This window comes from Sycon ciliatum, chromosome 3 (genome assembly GCF_964019385.1).
Source record: "Sycon ciliatum chromosome 3, ocSycCili1.1, whole genome shotgun sequence".
NCBI lineage: Eukaryota > Metazoa > Porifera > Calcarea > Leucosolenida > Sycettidae > Sycon > Sycon ciliatum.
In genome coordinates, this window is record NC_088645.1 from 41832648 (window position 1) to 41847930 (window position 15283).

Consider the following 15283-nt stretch of genomic DNA (forward strand, 5'->3'; position numbering starts at 1 on the left):
AATGCACCTAAAATTACATGTTTTACAGTCTGTCCTCGTGAGAGTTTATTTGACCTTGCAGCACCTGATGGGCATTGTCACCTGAAACGAATTGAACTGCATTGGAAGAGATTTCACTGGTTACACCGGAACTGTCATGTGTGGTCATATCGGGTAACGTGTGAATATGTGTGGTCGTGTGAGGTCATGTTTATCATGCCGTTATGTGTGGTCATATTGGGTGATGTATGGTACTATGTGTGGTTATGTGGGATCATGTTCATCATGGTTATGTATGGTCGTGTGTGGTCGTGTATGGTCGTGTACGGTTGGTCGTGTGCGGTCGTGCATGGTTGGTTATGTGTGGTCGTCTGTGTGGCTATGCATGCGCAGTCACCGGTGTGGAAGAGCAACATCTCCGTACTGATGGACATGGGATTCGCCGAGAATGACGCCAAAAGTGCACTGAGAACGAACAAGAACGACATGGATTCGGCTATCGGTATGTTCGCAGTGGTCCGATTCATTACTCATCACTGTGGTTGTGCGGCGATGGGTTTGAAACTTGTCTGCTCTCCTGGGATTGGTGCAGCGATGGGTTTGAAACTTGTCTGCTCTCCTGGGATTGGTGCAGCGATGGGTTTGAAACTTGTCTGCTCTCCTGGGATTGGTGCAGCGATGGGTTTGAAACTCTGCTCTCCTGGGATTGGTGCAGCGATGGGTTTGAAACTTGTCTGCTCTCCTGGGATTGGTGCAGCGATGGGTTTGAAACTTGTCTGCTCTCCTGGGATTGGTGCAGCGATGGGTTTGAAACTTGCCTGCTCTCCTGGGATTGGTGCAGCGATGGGTTTGAAACTTGTCTGCTCTCCTGGGATTGGTGCAGCGATGGGTTTGAAACTTGTCTGCTCTCCTGGGATTGGTGCAGCGATTGGTTTGAAACTTGTCTGCTCTCCTGGGATTGGTGCAGCGATTGGTTTGAAACTTGCCTGCTCTCCTGGGATTGGTGCAGCGATTGGTTTGAAACTTGTCTACTCTACTGGGATTGGTGCAGTGATTGGTTTGAAACTTGTCTGCTCTCCTGCGGTTTCCACTGCCATGGGGAGTCCCACACTATTGAAGTTACCCTATTTTCAAGAGTATAAGCTACACTGGAGTAAAAGCAGCATGTTCTGCCCTGCAAATTCATGTAGTTAAAGGGGAAGTTAAGGCAAAAATTAAAATTTCACCAGTTGTAGTCTTCGGGGTGCTGAGTCGAATGGTCGTGGTCCGAGGAAGCTGAGACGCTCCCTTCCTACTTGAATCCCAATCGAACTCGCGCACTTCCACCGAAACTGGGTGACTGCGCCCTACTAGATGGGGATTTGTATGCAAAATGTCACTAAAAGCGCCATTTCGTTCTTATAAAAGCACGGATGACCGCGATTGGCCCATATGTTGTAGTCTTTTGGACGCTGAGTCGCCTGGTTTTGGTCCAAAAAGGCTGCGATGCAGCGTTCCTCCTTTATTCCCAATCGAACACGGTTGAACAAGCGGTCACGTGCTCCTGGGTGCCCAAATCACCTGGTCACCACGCCAGCAGGCGACAACTTTCACACCAAGGTTCAACTCGAGTTCAACTCGAGTGACAGGACTGCACCCAAAAAAGGTCAAACAGGCTAGTAAGTTGTACCCTGCAGGTACGGTGACCAAGTGACTGGTGTACGCAGGAGCACGTGACCGCTTCTTCAACCATGTTCGATTGGGAATAAAGGAGGAACGCTGCATCGCAGCCTTTTCGGACCAAAACTAATCGACTCAGCGTCCAAAAGACTACAACATATGGGCCAATCGCGGTCATCCATGCTTTTATAAGAACGAAATGGCGCTTTTAGTGACATTTTGCATACAAATCCCCATCTAGTAGGGCGCAGTCACCCAGTTTCGGTGGAAGTCCGCGAGTTCGATTTGGATTCAAGTAGGAAGGGAGCGTCTCAGCTTCCTCGGACCACGACCATTCGACTCAGCACCCCGAAGACTACAACTGGTGAAATTTTAATTTTTGCCTTAACTTCCCCTTTAATGTGTGAATGAGTAGTCTTTGTGCTCTGCCCGTACAACACAGCAAACAACAACAGAGTTGCATAGCCAGTGGCTGGCAATGTGTGCTGGGTACTGATGCTCTGTTCCTGATGCCGTGTTCCTGATGCTGTCTGTGTGTGTGTGTGTGTGTGTGTGTGTGTGTGTGTGTGCGTGTGTGTGTGTGTGTGTGTGTGTGTGTGTGTGTGTGTGATTACTGTGTTCCTGGTCCGTTGGTGTGTGTGTGTGTGTGTGCGTGTGTGTGTGTGTGTGTGTGTGTGTGTGTGTGTGTGTGTGTGTGTGTGTGTGTGTGTGTGATTACTGTGTTGCTGTCCTTAGGTGACCTGCTTGCGATGGCAGCCACCAACACTTCATCACCACAGTCTGAGGCAGCACGCCTGCCTAGTGAGGCCGCCGTCAATGTCTTTGCCAAGCCATCACAAGCAGCAGGCCACAGTGACAGCAGCAGCAGAGGAGTGCATCACGCCAAAGAGACAGCAGCAACAGGCGGCGCAACAGCAGCAGCCTCCAGCACTCGACAGCGATCGAAGATCGACACAGCAGCAACGGATGCCAATTTACCAGGTAAATCATCGGTCCGGCAGCCTATAACTGCATCGCTAAAGCATCGACAAGCGATGGCCTCTTTGACCGGGTTTCAGCCTGTAGCAGATGGTGTTATTGATTTGGGCTTCACGACTCGTTCAAAGCAACAAAAACCGAAACTAGCACCAGCACCAGCAGCAGCAGCAACAGCAACACCAGCTGAGAAGCTACCAGGAATGGCAGGCGTCAGTTCAAGCAACCCTCGCGGAAAGGATACCGTTGACAAAGCGTCAGCCGCCAGCGCAGCACAGCAGTCGTCGAGAAACACCGCCACTGCGCGGGTCAATGGAGCGGGGAGTGCGGCGGCGGCTAGTTCTGCTGTCCCGGCAACTGTTGTCAAGGCTACGCAGCCAGCTGGGCAGTCCAACCAGCGGGCACTGGCAGCTCAAACAGCACAACGAGCTGGGGCCTACGGGGAACAGAGCAGCAGCTCGGGTGGCACGCCAAAATCAAGCGTTTCTTCTGGGCCTTCCCAGGAAGAACCAGCATCATCCCAGCCACCAGCACCGCCACAAACGGGAGGGCCAGCGGGAGCAGAAGACACCGCGTTTCCTCAAGAGCACGTGCAGGCATTGGCACAGAAGCTGCAGAATGGACAGCAATGGTACCAGGTAGCTCATCAGCGCTTGAAAGCCGCCCAGGCCAGGGAAGCCGAGTTGCGTTCCATGCCCAACCCGAACCCGGCTGAGCTTGCGCACTGTGTCAAGAGCGTCGCTGATCTCGCTGTATACCTAACCAAGCTGATGAACAACTTGCAGCTAACTAAGCACCAACTTCTTCTAGCAACTGCAGCCGAATCAAGAGAACAAGGACAAGCCCACACTGCATATCCGCCGCAGGGGGAGACGCAACGCCAGAAGCAACAGCAGCAGCAGCAACGGCAGCAGCAGCAACAGCAGCAGAAACAACAGCAGCAGCAGCAACAGCAGCAGCAGCAACAACAGCAGGAGCAACAACAGCAGCAGCAGCAGCAGCAACAACAACAGCAGCAGCAGCAGCCACTGCAGCAGCAGCCACTGCAGCAGCAGCCACTGCAGCAGCAACAACAGCAGTCACTGCAGCAGCAACTACAGCAGTCACTGCAGCAGCAGCAGCAGCAGCAGCAGCAGCCACTGCAGCAGCAACAACAGCAGCCACTGCAGCAGCAACAACAGCAGCCACTGCAGCAGCAACAACAGCAGTCACTGCAGCAGCAACTACAGCAGTCACTGCAGCAGCAGCAGGATCGCAAGTACCAGGACAGCGTTCCCTCTTCAAGAACAACCCAAGCCCAACTTTCCTCCACAGACATGCAGATGCAACAAACAAGTCAAACGATGTTGTCTCCGAGTACACGGACACAAGGCACTGCAACTAGTGGCCAGGAACTGAGATCATCACGAAAGAATGGCGATGGTGGTAGCGATACATCTCCACAGCCTCGAGCTAGTCCAACACCATCAAGTACTACGTGGCGTTTTACGGTTAGTCCTGCCGCCCGACCATCGAGCAGCACCACCTCTAGAACAGTCAACAGCTACACTGCTACTGCCGATCTACCGCCTGCATCAGCGACTGGCGCTGCCACCAAGAAACCACTGCTGCCGGAACTGAATGCTACAAACCTGCTACTCCCGTCCAGCATGCATCTGGACAGCGAATCCGGTGCCTCATCGTCTTCTCCGGTACTGTATGATCAAGCAGCAGCACCGCAACACACCTCAACCATTGCTCCTGAAAACCTCTCTCTGGAGAGATACATGGACGAAGTTGTCTCTGAGCCGGAAACCCTATCGGACGACAGCAGTGAAATGTCCAACGAAGAGGACGAGGACGATGAGGATGATTCCGGTGAAGAGAGTGACGTAGACCTGGATGCGGAGGTGTATGTATCAGACAATGACGACACCTTGGGGAACAGCTACGCACGGGACAAAAGCTATGCCCAGGACAGAAGCCATGTGCAGGAAACGGGGAACCCAATATACGGTCACACCGATCTTTTCCTTGGCAGTAAACTTCTGTCTTCCGTCTCGGAGCCATTGCATGGAGAAGTGCTGTTCAGCATGAACAAAACCACACGCGGTGACGCAGGAGAGATTATTTCTGTAAACGGCCTCGAAGCGGCAGTCGACGCGCTGGCTCAAAAGTCTGCAACGCCACAACCTTCGCTGAACCCTCTATCACCCGGCGTACCGTACTCGGACTCTATCTGGTCATCCATTGGCGCTGTCAGTGGTGCCTCTACTGCCATGGCGATTGGTAGCAACCGACGTCCGCCGGGGTTTTCCCTGCAGTCCTCCTCATCTACGTCGTCTGCGTCTGTGGTTCAGCCCGTACACGGGCGGCCCGCATCACCTGCAGCTCAGTTCAGCTCAAGTGGCTCCAAACATCAGGCCCCACCTCCGGGACTGATGCGTCCGATTGCGTCCGCGGCATTTCAGAAGTACTCGCCACTCGGAGACGATGGTCCACAGCGTGGGTCCGGAGATCCTTCCGCTACTAGCAACCCATCTGCTGTAGCGCCTGGTGCTGGTGATCACCTCAGTAGGCCGGCTAGTGGCCAGGAAAAGCAGGGTGGTGGCTTCTTATCGCGCGCCGTTGACGAGATTGTAAAGCCGTTCAGCCGTCTGTCGGCCGCTGAGTCGGTATCAAGCTTGGCCAGCAGCAGCAGCTGCAGCAGCACTGCAACGTCAGTGGCGGTGCCTGCACCCTTCGGCTCGGCCACTGGCAACGCGGACTCACTGGGAGCATCGCGGCAGGCAAGCGGCATGTCGCTAGCGTCATCGGCGGACAGCGAGCGAGCATTCCGAGCGGGCGATGCACAACACACCGCCGGCACTCATACCGCGGTGTTGTTCAGTGGTGTTACTGCGTCCGGGAACAGCACGTGGGATGCTGGCGGTGTGGAAAGCACGGGCACCGCAGGTAATAATGCTGTGCCGACTGGCGGTTTCGTCGGTCAACAGGGCGATTCTGGCCGACCGTCCGATGCTGCACGTCATGGCGGCAGCGGCGGCGGCGGTGGTGGTGGTGATGACGGCGGCACTTGGCGTAAGCAAGGCGGATCATCGGTGTGGGGCGAGGGCGTCGTGTCCTTCTGGACGGGTGACGTGGCGGGGCCGAAGACGACGACGACGAGCACGCAGCACAGAGACTCTGGTCTGGACGCGGCATGGCCATCATCACCAGCGTCATCTGCCTCACAGTCACCCGTACCAGCAGCAGCATCCGCTAAGACCAAGAGCAGCTCACGGAAAACGGCCAGCAGAAGCAGTCAGAACCCACAGAATGAGACGACCAGTGAGGCCAGCGAACGCAAGCGCAAGAGCAAGGCCGTGAAAAGCTCACAGAAGACGTCGGAATCACCGAGCAGCACAACTGATAAGAATGAGGATACCGTCGCTGTTGACGATCCTGGGTCTCCATGGTTACTGGTTTCAAACATCCCGGACGAGGTAAGGCATACTGAACATGTCCTGTATTATGAGTCAGAGTGACTGTGCAGTACTGGCCAAAGAAACCCAACCTCATGAGTAATATAGTGCCGGGTGCTACACAGTCCTAGCACTGCACATACTACACAGTCCTAGCACTGCACATACTACACAGTCCTAGCACTGCACATACTACACAGTCCTAGCACTGCACATACTACACAGTCCTAGCACTGCACATACTCCTAGCACTGCACATACTCCTAGCACTGCACATACTACACAGTCCTAGCACTGCACATACTACACAGTCCTAGCACTGCACATACTACACAGTCCTAGCACTGCACATACTACACAGTCCTAGCACTGCACATACTACACAGTCCTAGCACTGCACATACTACACAGTCCTAGCACTGCACATCCTACACAGTCCTAGCACTGCACATACTACACAGTCCTAGCACTGCACATACTACACAGTCCTAGCACTGCACATACTACACAGTCCTAGCACTGCACATACTACACAGTCCTAGCACTGCACATACTACACAGTCCTAGCACTGCACATACTACACAGTCCTAGCACTGCACATACTACACAGTCCTAGCACTGCACATACTACACAGTCCTAGCACTGCACATACTACACAGTCCTAGCACTGCACATACTACACAGTCCTAGCACTGCACATACTCCACAGTCCTAGCACTGCACATACTACACAGTCCTAGCACTGCACATACTACACAGTCCTAGCACTGCACATACTACACAGTCCTAGCACTGCACATACTACACAGTCCTAGCACTGCACATACTCCACAGTCCTAGCACTGCACATACTACACAGTCCTAGCACTGCACATACTCCTAGCACTGCACATACTCCTAGCACTGCACATACTGGTCTGTGAACTTAACGTGGCGCTACTTTATTCATAAGGTTGGATTTCTCTGGCCAGCACTGTAGCTTTCATGATACTCCAGGCAATACAATCATTCGTTCCAGGTTGTGCCAACGAGCAGTACGTCCAGGATATCGCTACTATTTGCCTATCCGTGTTCACACCGGGTCTAAGATATCCAGGCTGTCGGTCGTCTCCTACTGTATCCCCCTATCTCCAGACAGCTCACTGTTTTGACCTTCTCAGGTCTCACCTCTAACCAGCGGCTGATGTGATACTTTTAGACAGTAGTTGCCAAGGGAATTAATCTCCTTGCCATGGGAATACGTAGAAAAACCCATTGTCGCATTATTTTTTATCGTGTGTCTGGTTAAACGTTCCCACCTCTCTCTCTCTCTCTCTCTCTCTCTCTCTCTCTCTCTCTCTCTCTCTCTCTCTCTCTCTCTCTCTCTCTCTCTCTCTCTCTCTCTCTCTCTCTCTCTCTCTCTCTCTCTCTCTCTCTCTCTCTCTCTCTCTCTCTCTCTCTCTCTCTCTCTCTCTCTCTCTCTCTCTCTCTCTCTCTCTCTCTCTCTCTCTCTCTCTCTCTCTCTCTCTCTCTCTCTCTCTCTCTCTCTCTCTCTCTCTCTCTCTCTCTCTCTCTCTCTCTCTCTCTCTCTCTCTCTCTCTCTCTCTCTCTCTCTCTCTCTCTCTCTCTCTCTTCCCCTCCCTCTCTGTGTCTCCCTGTCTCTCTGTATTGAATTATGTGTATTGAATATGTTGGTCAGGGGCGTGGGACACGCTATGGTCACTACGGTATTGACCATACCACTCTTTGTCCCAGTACCCCGTGAATCAATAAAATGCATTGATTTTGGCTCTAATTTTCCAAATTTTACAGCTCGGCCACCCCTCTCCCACGAGTAAATCATACTTCAGATGGCTCACCGTACCAAACTAAATTACCTTCCGACGACGCCCTTGTTGGGGATGCTAATGATTGCCCTGAGTGCTCTCTCTGTGTTTGTACCGTTTGTGCTCGCTGTGTAGATGGACGAGGGCGCTTTGCGGCTGCTCTGCCAGGGTTACGGGACCGTGCACAACTTCTGTGTGAATCGGCAGCGCGGTGCCGCGTTGATGCGCTACGAGGTCGCGGCAATCTGTGTTGCAGCTGTGAAAGGTTGGTGTGGCTTGAGCCTCAAGAGTTTTTCTTCTCGTTTCATAATTGATTACTTATCATCCATTGCACGCATCCAATACTCTCCGCCTTAAAAACACCTTTTCATTCATCAATAGGGCTTGAAAGTGATGACGTCAAAAACGGCCACGGAGTAGTAAGTTGACATCAGATTTGTATTTTGGATCCACTAAGGTGTGACTTTGCTATTGCCTCAGTCTATGGATGCATAGCAACCTGCTCATGTCGTATGCATGTGTGACTTTTACTTCGCCACCAGTTGTCACCCCGCCTCCAGTAGCCAAATCAGTCCGTTTCATTGGCTACATCACCTTGCTGTGAGTAAGACCGCTTGAAATGTGCTTGGATCCATACAAAAACAGGATCCAAGTGGATCCAGTTTTTTGAATTTTTGAAATTGTTGCTATGCTGTGACGTACCACTTTCAAGCCTTATAGCTCGCTCTGACGATGTACCAGGATGTCTGAAAAGAAACACATTCTCATAGATTCTTTGTTGGAGGAAAGCAAATCAACACACCGAAGCCATGTAGTTTCGACTAGGCCGTTCGTGCCGTTACTTTTCAAGTCGAATACTACAATGTATTGTATTCTAATAGTGGAGAGACCTGTACAGTGTGGACTTCTTGTATGCACTACTACCTACACTGCAATATCCTCTATTTCACGTTTGGACTGCGAGGCGAAATTTTCGATTTGCTAGGAAATTCGACCATCTACCTACACTACTGTGTTTTTTCTCTCTCCGCAACTCAACACTTGCAAGCCAGGTAGAGAGCAGTTCCGCTCAGTTCCATTCCGTGTGTGTATGTGCTTATATGTACATGTACGGGCGTCTGTGTGTGCGTGCGTGCGTGTATGTGTGTGTGTGTGTGTGTGTGTGTGTGTGTGTGTGTGTGTGTTTGTTGCTGCATAGGTCTGTCGGAGCGCAGGATTACCTCATCGGATGCGGAGCAGCAACTTTCGGCCACGGCAGCAGACAACGTGGAACTAGGACGCTGGCTGCAGCACCTCGCCAAGCAAGCCACAAGTAGCGGAGGAGCACCGACGACGGGAGCTGCCACTGGTACTGCCCTCGCCGAGAAGAACAGGACGGCTGGCCCAAGTGCAGCAGCTGTGGTACCCAGTACTGCTCCTAGTGCCCAGGGAACGTCCGCTTTGTCGACTGGCCACGTGTCATCAGCACCAGCTGGAGGACCACGTCGCGCAGCGCCTCCCGCCCTGCTCGGCTCTCGACCTCCTGTTGCACCAGGGCCACCCACAGACGGCCATGTGATGTTCTACCCGGGCCCGGGACCCCCAGCCATGGGCATGGAATCCGGTCCGCCCCCGGGTTATGCACCGGGCGGGTACTACATGCAGGGACCCGGGCCAAGCTGGGATGCGTACGGGCAACCGGGACCCGGAGTAGCGAATATGTACAGCGCCAATGTTCCGCCGCCCCAGCACATGCATCCCCCGTCCATGTGGAACGCGAGACCACCGCCACCTGGTCCGCACGGTCCCCCTCGTGGACAGGGCATTCCGCCCGGGTCCGCACCCCCTGGCATGTACGGCTGGGCACCTCCCACAGGACAACCTATGGGTGCGCAGGCGCCACCGAACTCCGGTCAACGGTATCCAATGGTGACGGGACCGGGTCCGAGTACCGCTGGACTTCCTCCTCGGTTCCGAGAGAGATCCGCCGATCGGGATAATACTGGCGCACTCGGATGAGATCCCGGTGCTAGTGGAGGAGATGTTTGATACCGCTGGCTCGACTGCAGGAGATCCCAGTACTGGTGGAGATGTTTGCTAACAATGGCATAACAGGATGAGACCTCGGGTGCTAGTGGAGATGTTCGATAACAGTGTGCTTGCGGCAGACAATGAGAGAAGCACACAGTCCGTCTCTGTGTGTACTTGTGAGGGTGTGTGTGTTTGTGTGCATGGCATGAAGTGCTATCTGGACATGCACATGCCCACGCACGAGCGAACAAAACACTAGAACTTGCTCGCATTCGGTTGCACAACCAACTTGCACGCACATATAGATGTGTGTGTGTGTGTGTGTGTGTGTGTGTGTGTGTGTGTGTGTGTGTATGTGAGAGAGTGTGTGTGTGTGTGTGTGTGTGTGTGTACAGTGAAACCGGTCTAAGACGACTGCTCAAGGGACCGTCAAAACGTGGTCTCCATTGCCAGGTGGTCTCCTTATCCAGGGTCATTTGACTGGAAATAGCAGTCCTTGATCCTGGTTTCAGTGGTCTACTTGTACAGGTGGTCGCCCTATCCGAGTGCTCGCCTTGACCGGCTTTACTCTAGGTGTGTGTGTGTGTGTGTGTTGGCGCGCGCGCGTGTGTGTGTGTGTGTGTTGGCGCGCGCGCGTGTGTGTGTGTGTGTGTGTGTGTGTGTGTTGGCGCGCGCGCACGCGTGTGTGTGTGTGTGTGTGTGTTGGTGTGGGCGTATGGAAGTGAGAAAGCGAGACGGGTTGAAGACACTCTTGCACTTGGTGTTGGTAGACGGAAAACGAGACTTCCTCAAACGTAATTCTAGAATAGATGAATGTGTGCAGAGCGGCGGACACCACCCACTGCACTCAGTAGTAGAACATGAATTTTTTCTTTCTTTTCTTTTTCTTTTCTTTTGTTGGCTCTTCTGCCTGGATTTCATTGACAGATGCGTTAAGCCCATGGATCCTTCCATGAGTGACATGGGAACTGTAACTATTATTATTCTTATTTTTTTCTTTTTCGTAACCTGAAAACGGTTCTGAACATTTTTCCTTTCGCATCTACGTCTAACATTATTATCTCTCACATGTTTGTTGCCATGGTAGTTATCTATCACCAAGAATCATCATCATCAGCCTTTTTGCGTTGACATCGCCAAGCAAGCATGGCTAGTCTTCGCGGAGGCCAAAAGGAATAAAGAATGAGAAACGAGCGGGGTCAATGAGGTGCTAATACGCATGCAGAAGCAAATGCAAAGAATGGTCATCGCACAGTTTGTTCTCTTGGTTGCGATATTGAACTTGTTATCTCCGAAAGGCTATTTTTTTTGCTTTTTGTATGTAGCAAGGTGCCATATTGGTGGTGCCTGGCATTGTTCTCGTAATGCTGTGGATCTGTTAGTGCACAATCGGTGCTGCTCATCTCAGTAATGATTATTCGGTTCTGAACATTGGTGGCTAGGCTCATGATGGAATCGAGGTAGTTTTGTCCCTGCAATATAGAGAGAATGCGTGCATGTATTTCTCATTTTTCTCTTTTAGTTTTACCGTTTGCTGTTGTTTGAATTTTTGAATTCTTTATTCTCACGTTGTTGTTGTTGTTGTTATGTACACAGCGAATGCTGCTTTTTCGTCGGAGGGTGAAACCTCCGATTTCTGCCGAAAACGAAACAATCATAGTTTGCTAACCGCAATCAATAAGACAAGCTGAATCGACATTTGTGTACACTTTATTCATATAAGTTTTGCTATAATTATTTGCATGATGAGTTAAAAAAAAGGCGTGGTCATCGGTCGATATAATAATTATACCCATTCGTTCCCATCTACGTATGGCAAGTGTAGACTGTAGAGGTCATGCGATTACATCACCAGTTGAGATGCTTTCGCAAAGTAATAGTAATAGTCGCTGCACTGAGAGCGCAGGCTGGGGCCACACAGTGGGCCTGCGCCAGTCTGCAGTGCACATCTCTGTGTTCATAGGTGTTGGGCTGCGCAGCGCATGCCGGCGTGTAGTGGTATTGACTCGCTTGATTGGATTTCCTTCAGCAGCACTGAGTATGCACAGTTGTACATATACAACACACACTGGCATCAGATTGACACCCTAGCCACAACGACTTGTCCAGCTCTTCAAAAAAAATTATGATTTCATTGTCCACTGAAGAGATTTTTGGCGGCAAGAACCGACTTTTGTTTGACGAAATCATTCGTAGTCTAAATATTCTACTCCTGTAGCAGGACTGGCAGTGTTATGGAGGAGTGCAGGCAAGTATTCTCTATGAGTATGAGGGCTCGTCTGGAAAGGAGATTCACTCAAATAATACCTCGACGAAGGAGATAAACAGGTGTTCTGTGAAGGCAAGTCAAAGAGCAAGCCTCTTCAATACAGTCATGCACGCGATTGTATGCTGTGTGTTCACAAGGAAAGCCAGTCAACAAACATACTCTTCTGTATATGTACATTGTATATGCACATCTACATTAGAGGTACAATCAGCAGTGCACATGCACGCATCTATATGCACGTCCAGACACGCACATGGACATGCGCAAATTAACAAACACACCCACACGCACATACACACACAAACACACCAACACATACACGCATGCTCACACGTGCACACACACACACACATACACACAAACATACCCACACACACAAACACACCCACACATACACGCATGCTCACACGTGTACACACACACATGCACACACGCATACACACACACACATGCCAACACACAAACACCAACAGCAGTGCATTAGGCTTTCTCAGCACCAGCCGTGTGTGTAAAAGTTGTGCAGCGCCTTGTGCCGATTGGCCGCTTCAGGCTGCATGGGGTACACTTCACTAAGGGGCGTGACACCTTCGTCAACATACCGGAGCAATCGCCGGCGTAGCTCATAGAAAACTCCAGGGTGCTGGCGGATGATGTTGTTTTCCTCGAACGGATCCGTCTTCAAGTTGAACAGACCCCAGTTGCTGCGCGTCCGGGAGAACCACGTCAGCAAGTGACTGTTACTCGTGTTGCCGCGTGTGGGGGGAGGTGACGGGTCCGTGCCGATGTACCACTCATCCCTGATTGGATTACGGCTATCCTCGAGCACAATCTTCCAGTAGCGTGCACGGTACGCGCCCACGGCCGACGAGATCGTGCCGCGGCCGTCTCTGCGATTGCGCGTTTTCAGCAATGCTCCGTAGAGCATGGTCTGACGCGGGCTGGTCTTCAGGTCGATGGGCGACTTAAGCACGTGACTGAAGTCAATACCGTCCAGGCGACGCGGTAAGTCACGTTTCTCAGCACCGCCGAGTGTGGCGAATGTCGGCAGCCAGTCGACGGCGTGCACCAGGGTGTCGCTACGGTAACCCGACACGTTATGCCAGCCGCTGTGGTAGGCGAACATGGGCATTCGCACGCCGCCCTCGTAGTACTTTCCCTTTCCCCCGCGCAGCGGGTAATTTAGCCCCGTCCCGGGGAAGCCTCCGTTGTCCGATGTGAACACCAGCAGTGTGTTGTCCCAGATGCCTGCCTCTTTCAGACTGTTGACTATTGTGTGTACTCCATAGTCCAGGCTGAGAACCAAGCCCATGTAACCCTTACGTCGCGAGCTGACGGTGGACTTTGGCAGCTTGTAGAACGGCACCCCGTACTTGCCGGGTGTGATGGGCGAGTGCGGCGCGTTGAAGAACACGTTGAGGAAGAGAGGTTTGGTACGTGTGTCTTCGCCGCTGGCATGTTCGCGGATCACGTCCGATGCCACCTTTGCAAACATGTCCGTGGCGTGCATATTGTAGTACTGCGTCGTAGGCCGAGTGCCGTTGTGCAGAACACCAAAGCTTCTGCCGTTGGAATCACGCTTGCTGTGACTGAAGTAGTTCAAAGCTCCCACGTACGAACCGAAGAAGGAGTCGTAGCCGCGAGACGTCGGCACGTAGCTGACATTACACTCACCGAGATGCCACTTGCCGACGTAGTGAGTGCGATAGCCCAGTCTTTTCATGACGGCCGGCATTAGGGTCTCGGTGAGCGGTAGGCCGTAGGGCGAGGCCCAGTTGACGTTGGCCCTGTGCAGACCAAACCTGAGCGGGTAGCGACCGGTCATGGCAGCAGCCCTACTCGGCGTGCACTTAGGCAGCGAGTAACCCTGGTCAAAGATTATGCCTTTCTTGGCCAGTTCATCCATACGCGGGGCTAGGATGTGATTGCGTACGCCCTCCGGCATGAACTTCTCGTTCCACGGAACGTCGTTGAATCCCATATCATCGGCCATGATGAACACGATGTTTGGGCGAGGATCCTTCTGCCAGTCTTGTGATGGGTTCTTCTTCGCCTCTCTCTCATTGTTCTCGCTCTCACCATTACTGTCTGATCTCGCAGATGGTGGTGCTGTGGTGGGGCTAGTGCCTGGACTGGTGACGCTGGTTGGCGGCGCTATTGAGTTGCTCAGTTCATGCTCAGAGTCTCCCGAGCCACTCTTGCGAGAGCTGCTATCATCGCTCGTCGGTGTTGTCTCATCCGCAACGCTGACTCGCGCAATTGCGCACGTCACCGCTGCCAGGCACAGGAGACGCAGCGCCCGCATGGTGGTCGACGGCTTGACGTTCTATGAGGTGTCCGGTCAATGCCAGCACACTCTTAGTATCAATGAGGACGAGAATGAATCAATGACAATGGGCACGATTTTACTGCTCGATCGATGCATCCAGGGACGGTTGTCAAAGAGTGCAGTCGAAGACTACGTTCTGTTTAGATCGTCCAAATAATTTGTGTCCGCGTCTGCTTCCTTTACCGTCATCATCGAATAAAAATCCTATTTTCGCACCGACACGATGTCCCATTGAGGTGCACTTCAGCTCAACACAACTCTATCGACACAGCTCTCCTCCGTCTAGCAACGCGTCCCCGCAAAGGATGAATCTTCACGATGCCTACCTAGCCTGCAAGCAAGAGCAGCGTGCGAACACGACCTGCACGGCACAGAGAAGTCTTCAAAAACTGAGCAACTGCGCCGTGTCTTCTGCTTTTACATCTCACTGCGTTTTCGGAAAATTCGACTTTGTCGGTGCAGGCCCAAAAGGCGAATTGCCTGAAGGCAAATTCGGTTGCCTCCTGTCTGTCCTCGTGGATCGCATCGATAGTGTGTGAATTGTACGTCGGTGGTAGATCGACATAGCCGATGTACAACAGTCAACAGGGCTCGAATATTGACAGCTAGCCTACATTACAGATGGACAGAGATACAAGGCGAATGATTTGCGGCCGACGGCAATGCAACAGTGCATCAAAATTTCGTACATGTGCCAGAAATGCAGCGCTGGGATAAGCGCAGGTAGTGACAGAGTCAGTCGCTGGATGATGGCTTTGACGAGCCATCCAGATTCCGAGCAGCGGATCTCGAGCCAAACTCCTGTTTCCAAACGG

At 52.3% G+C, this 15283-nt stretch overlaps 2 protein-coding genes across 2 annotated transcripts in view; one reads left to right on the forward strand and one right to left on the reverse strand.

The window, feature by feature from the left end:
• LOC135812250 (uncharacterized) overlaps nt 1-11682 on the forward strand; it is a 31893-nt gene extending 20211 nt beyond the window's left edge. Inside the window, exons 12-15 of the mRNA XM_065325594.1 lie at nt 373-481; nt 2374-6077; nt 7999-8128; nt 9062-11682. Of these exons, the coding sequence (XP_065181666.1) occupies nt 373-481; nt 2374-6077; nt 7999-8128; nt 9062-9861 (4743 nt within the window). The 3' untranslated portion in view covers nt 9862-11682. The remainder of the gene's footprint in view (nt 1-372; nt 482-2373; nt 6078-7998; nt 8129-9061) is intronic.
• Nucleotides 11683-11989: 307 nt separating this feature from the next.
• On the reverse strand, nt 11990-14900 carry LOC135812262 (arylsulfatase B-like). Its single transcript, XM_065325625.1, has one exon. The coding sequence runs from the start codon at nt 14442-14444 to the stop codon at nt 12633-12635; it is 1812 nt and encodes a 603-aa protein (XP_065181697.1). The 5' UTR covers nt 14445-14900; the 3' UTR covers nt 11990-12632.
• Nucleotides 14901-15283: the final 383 nt, after the last annotated feature.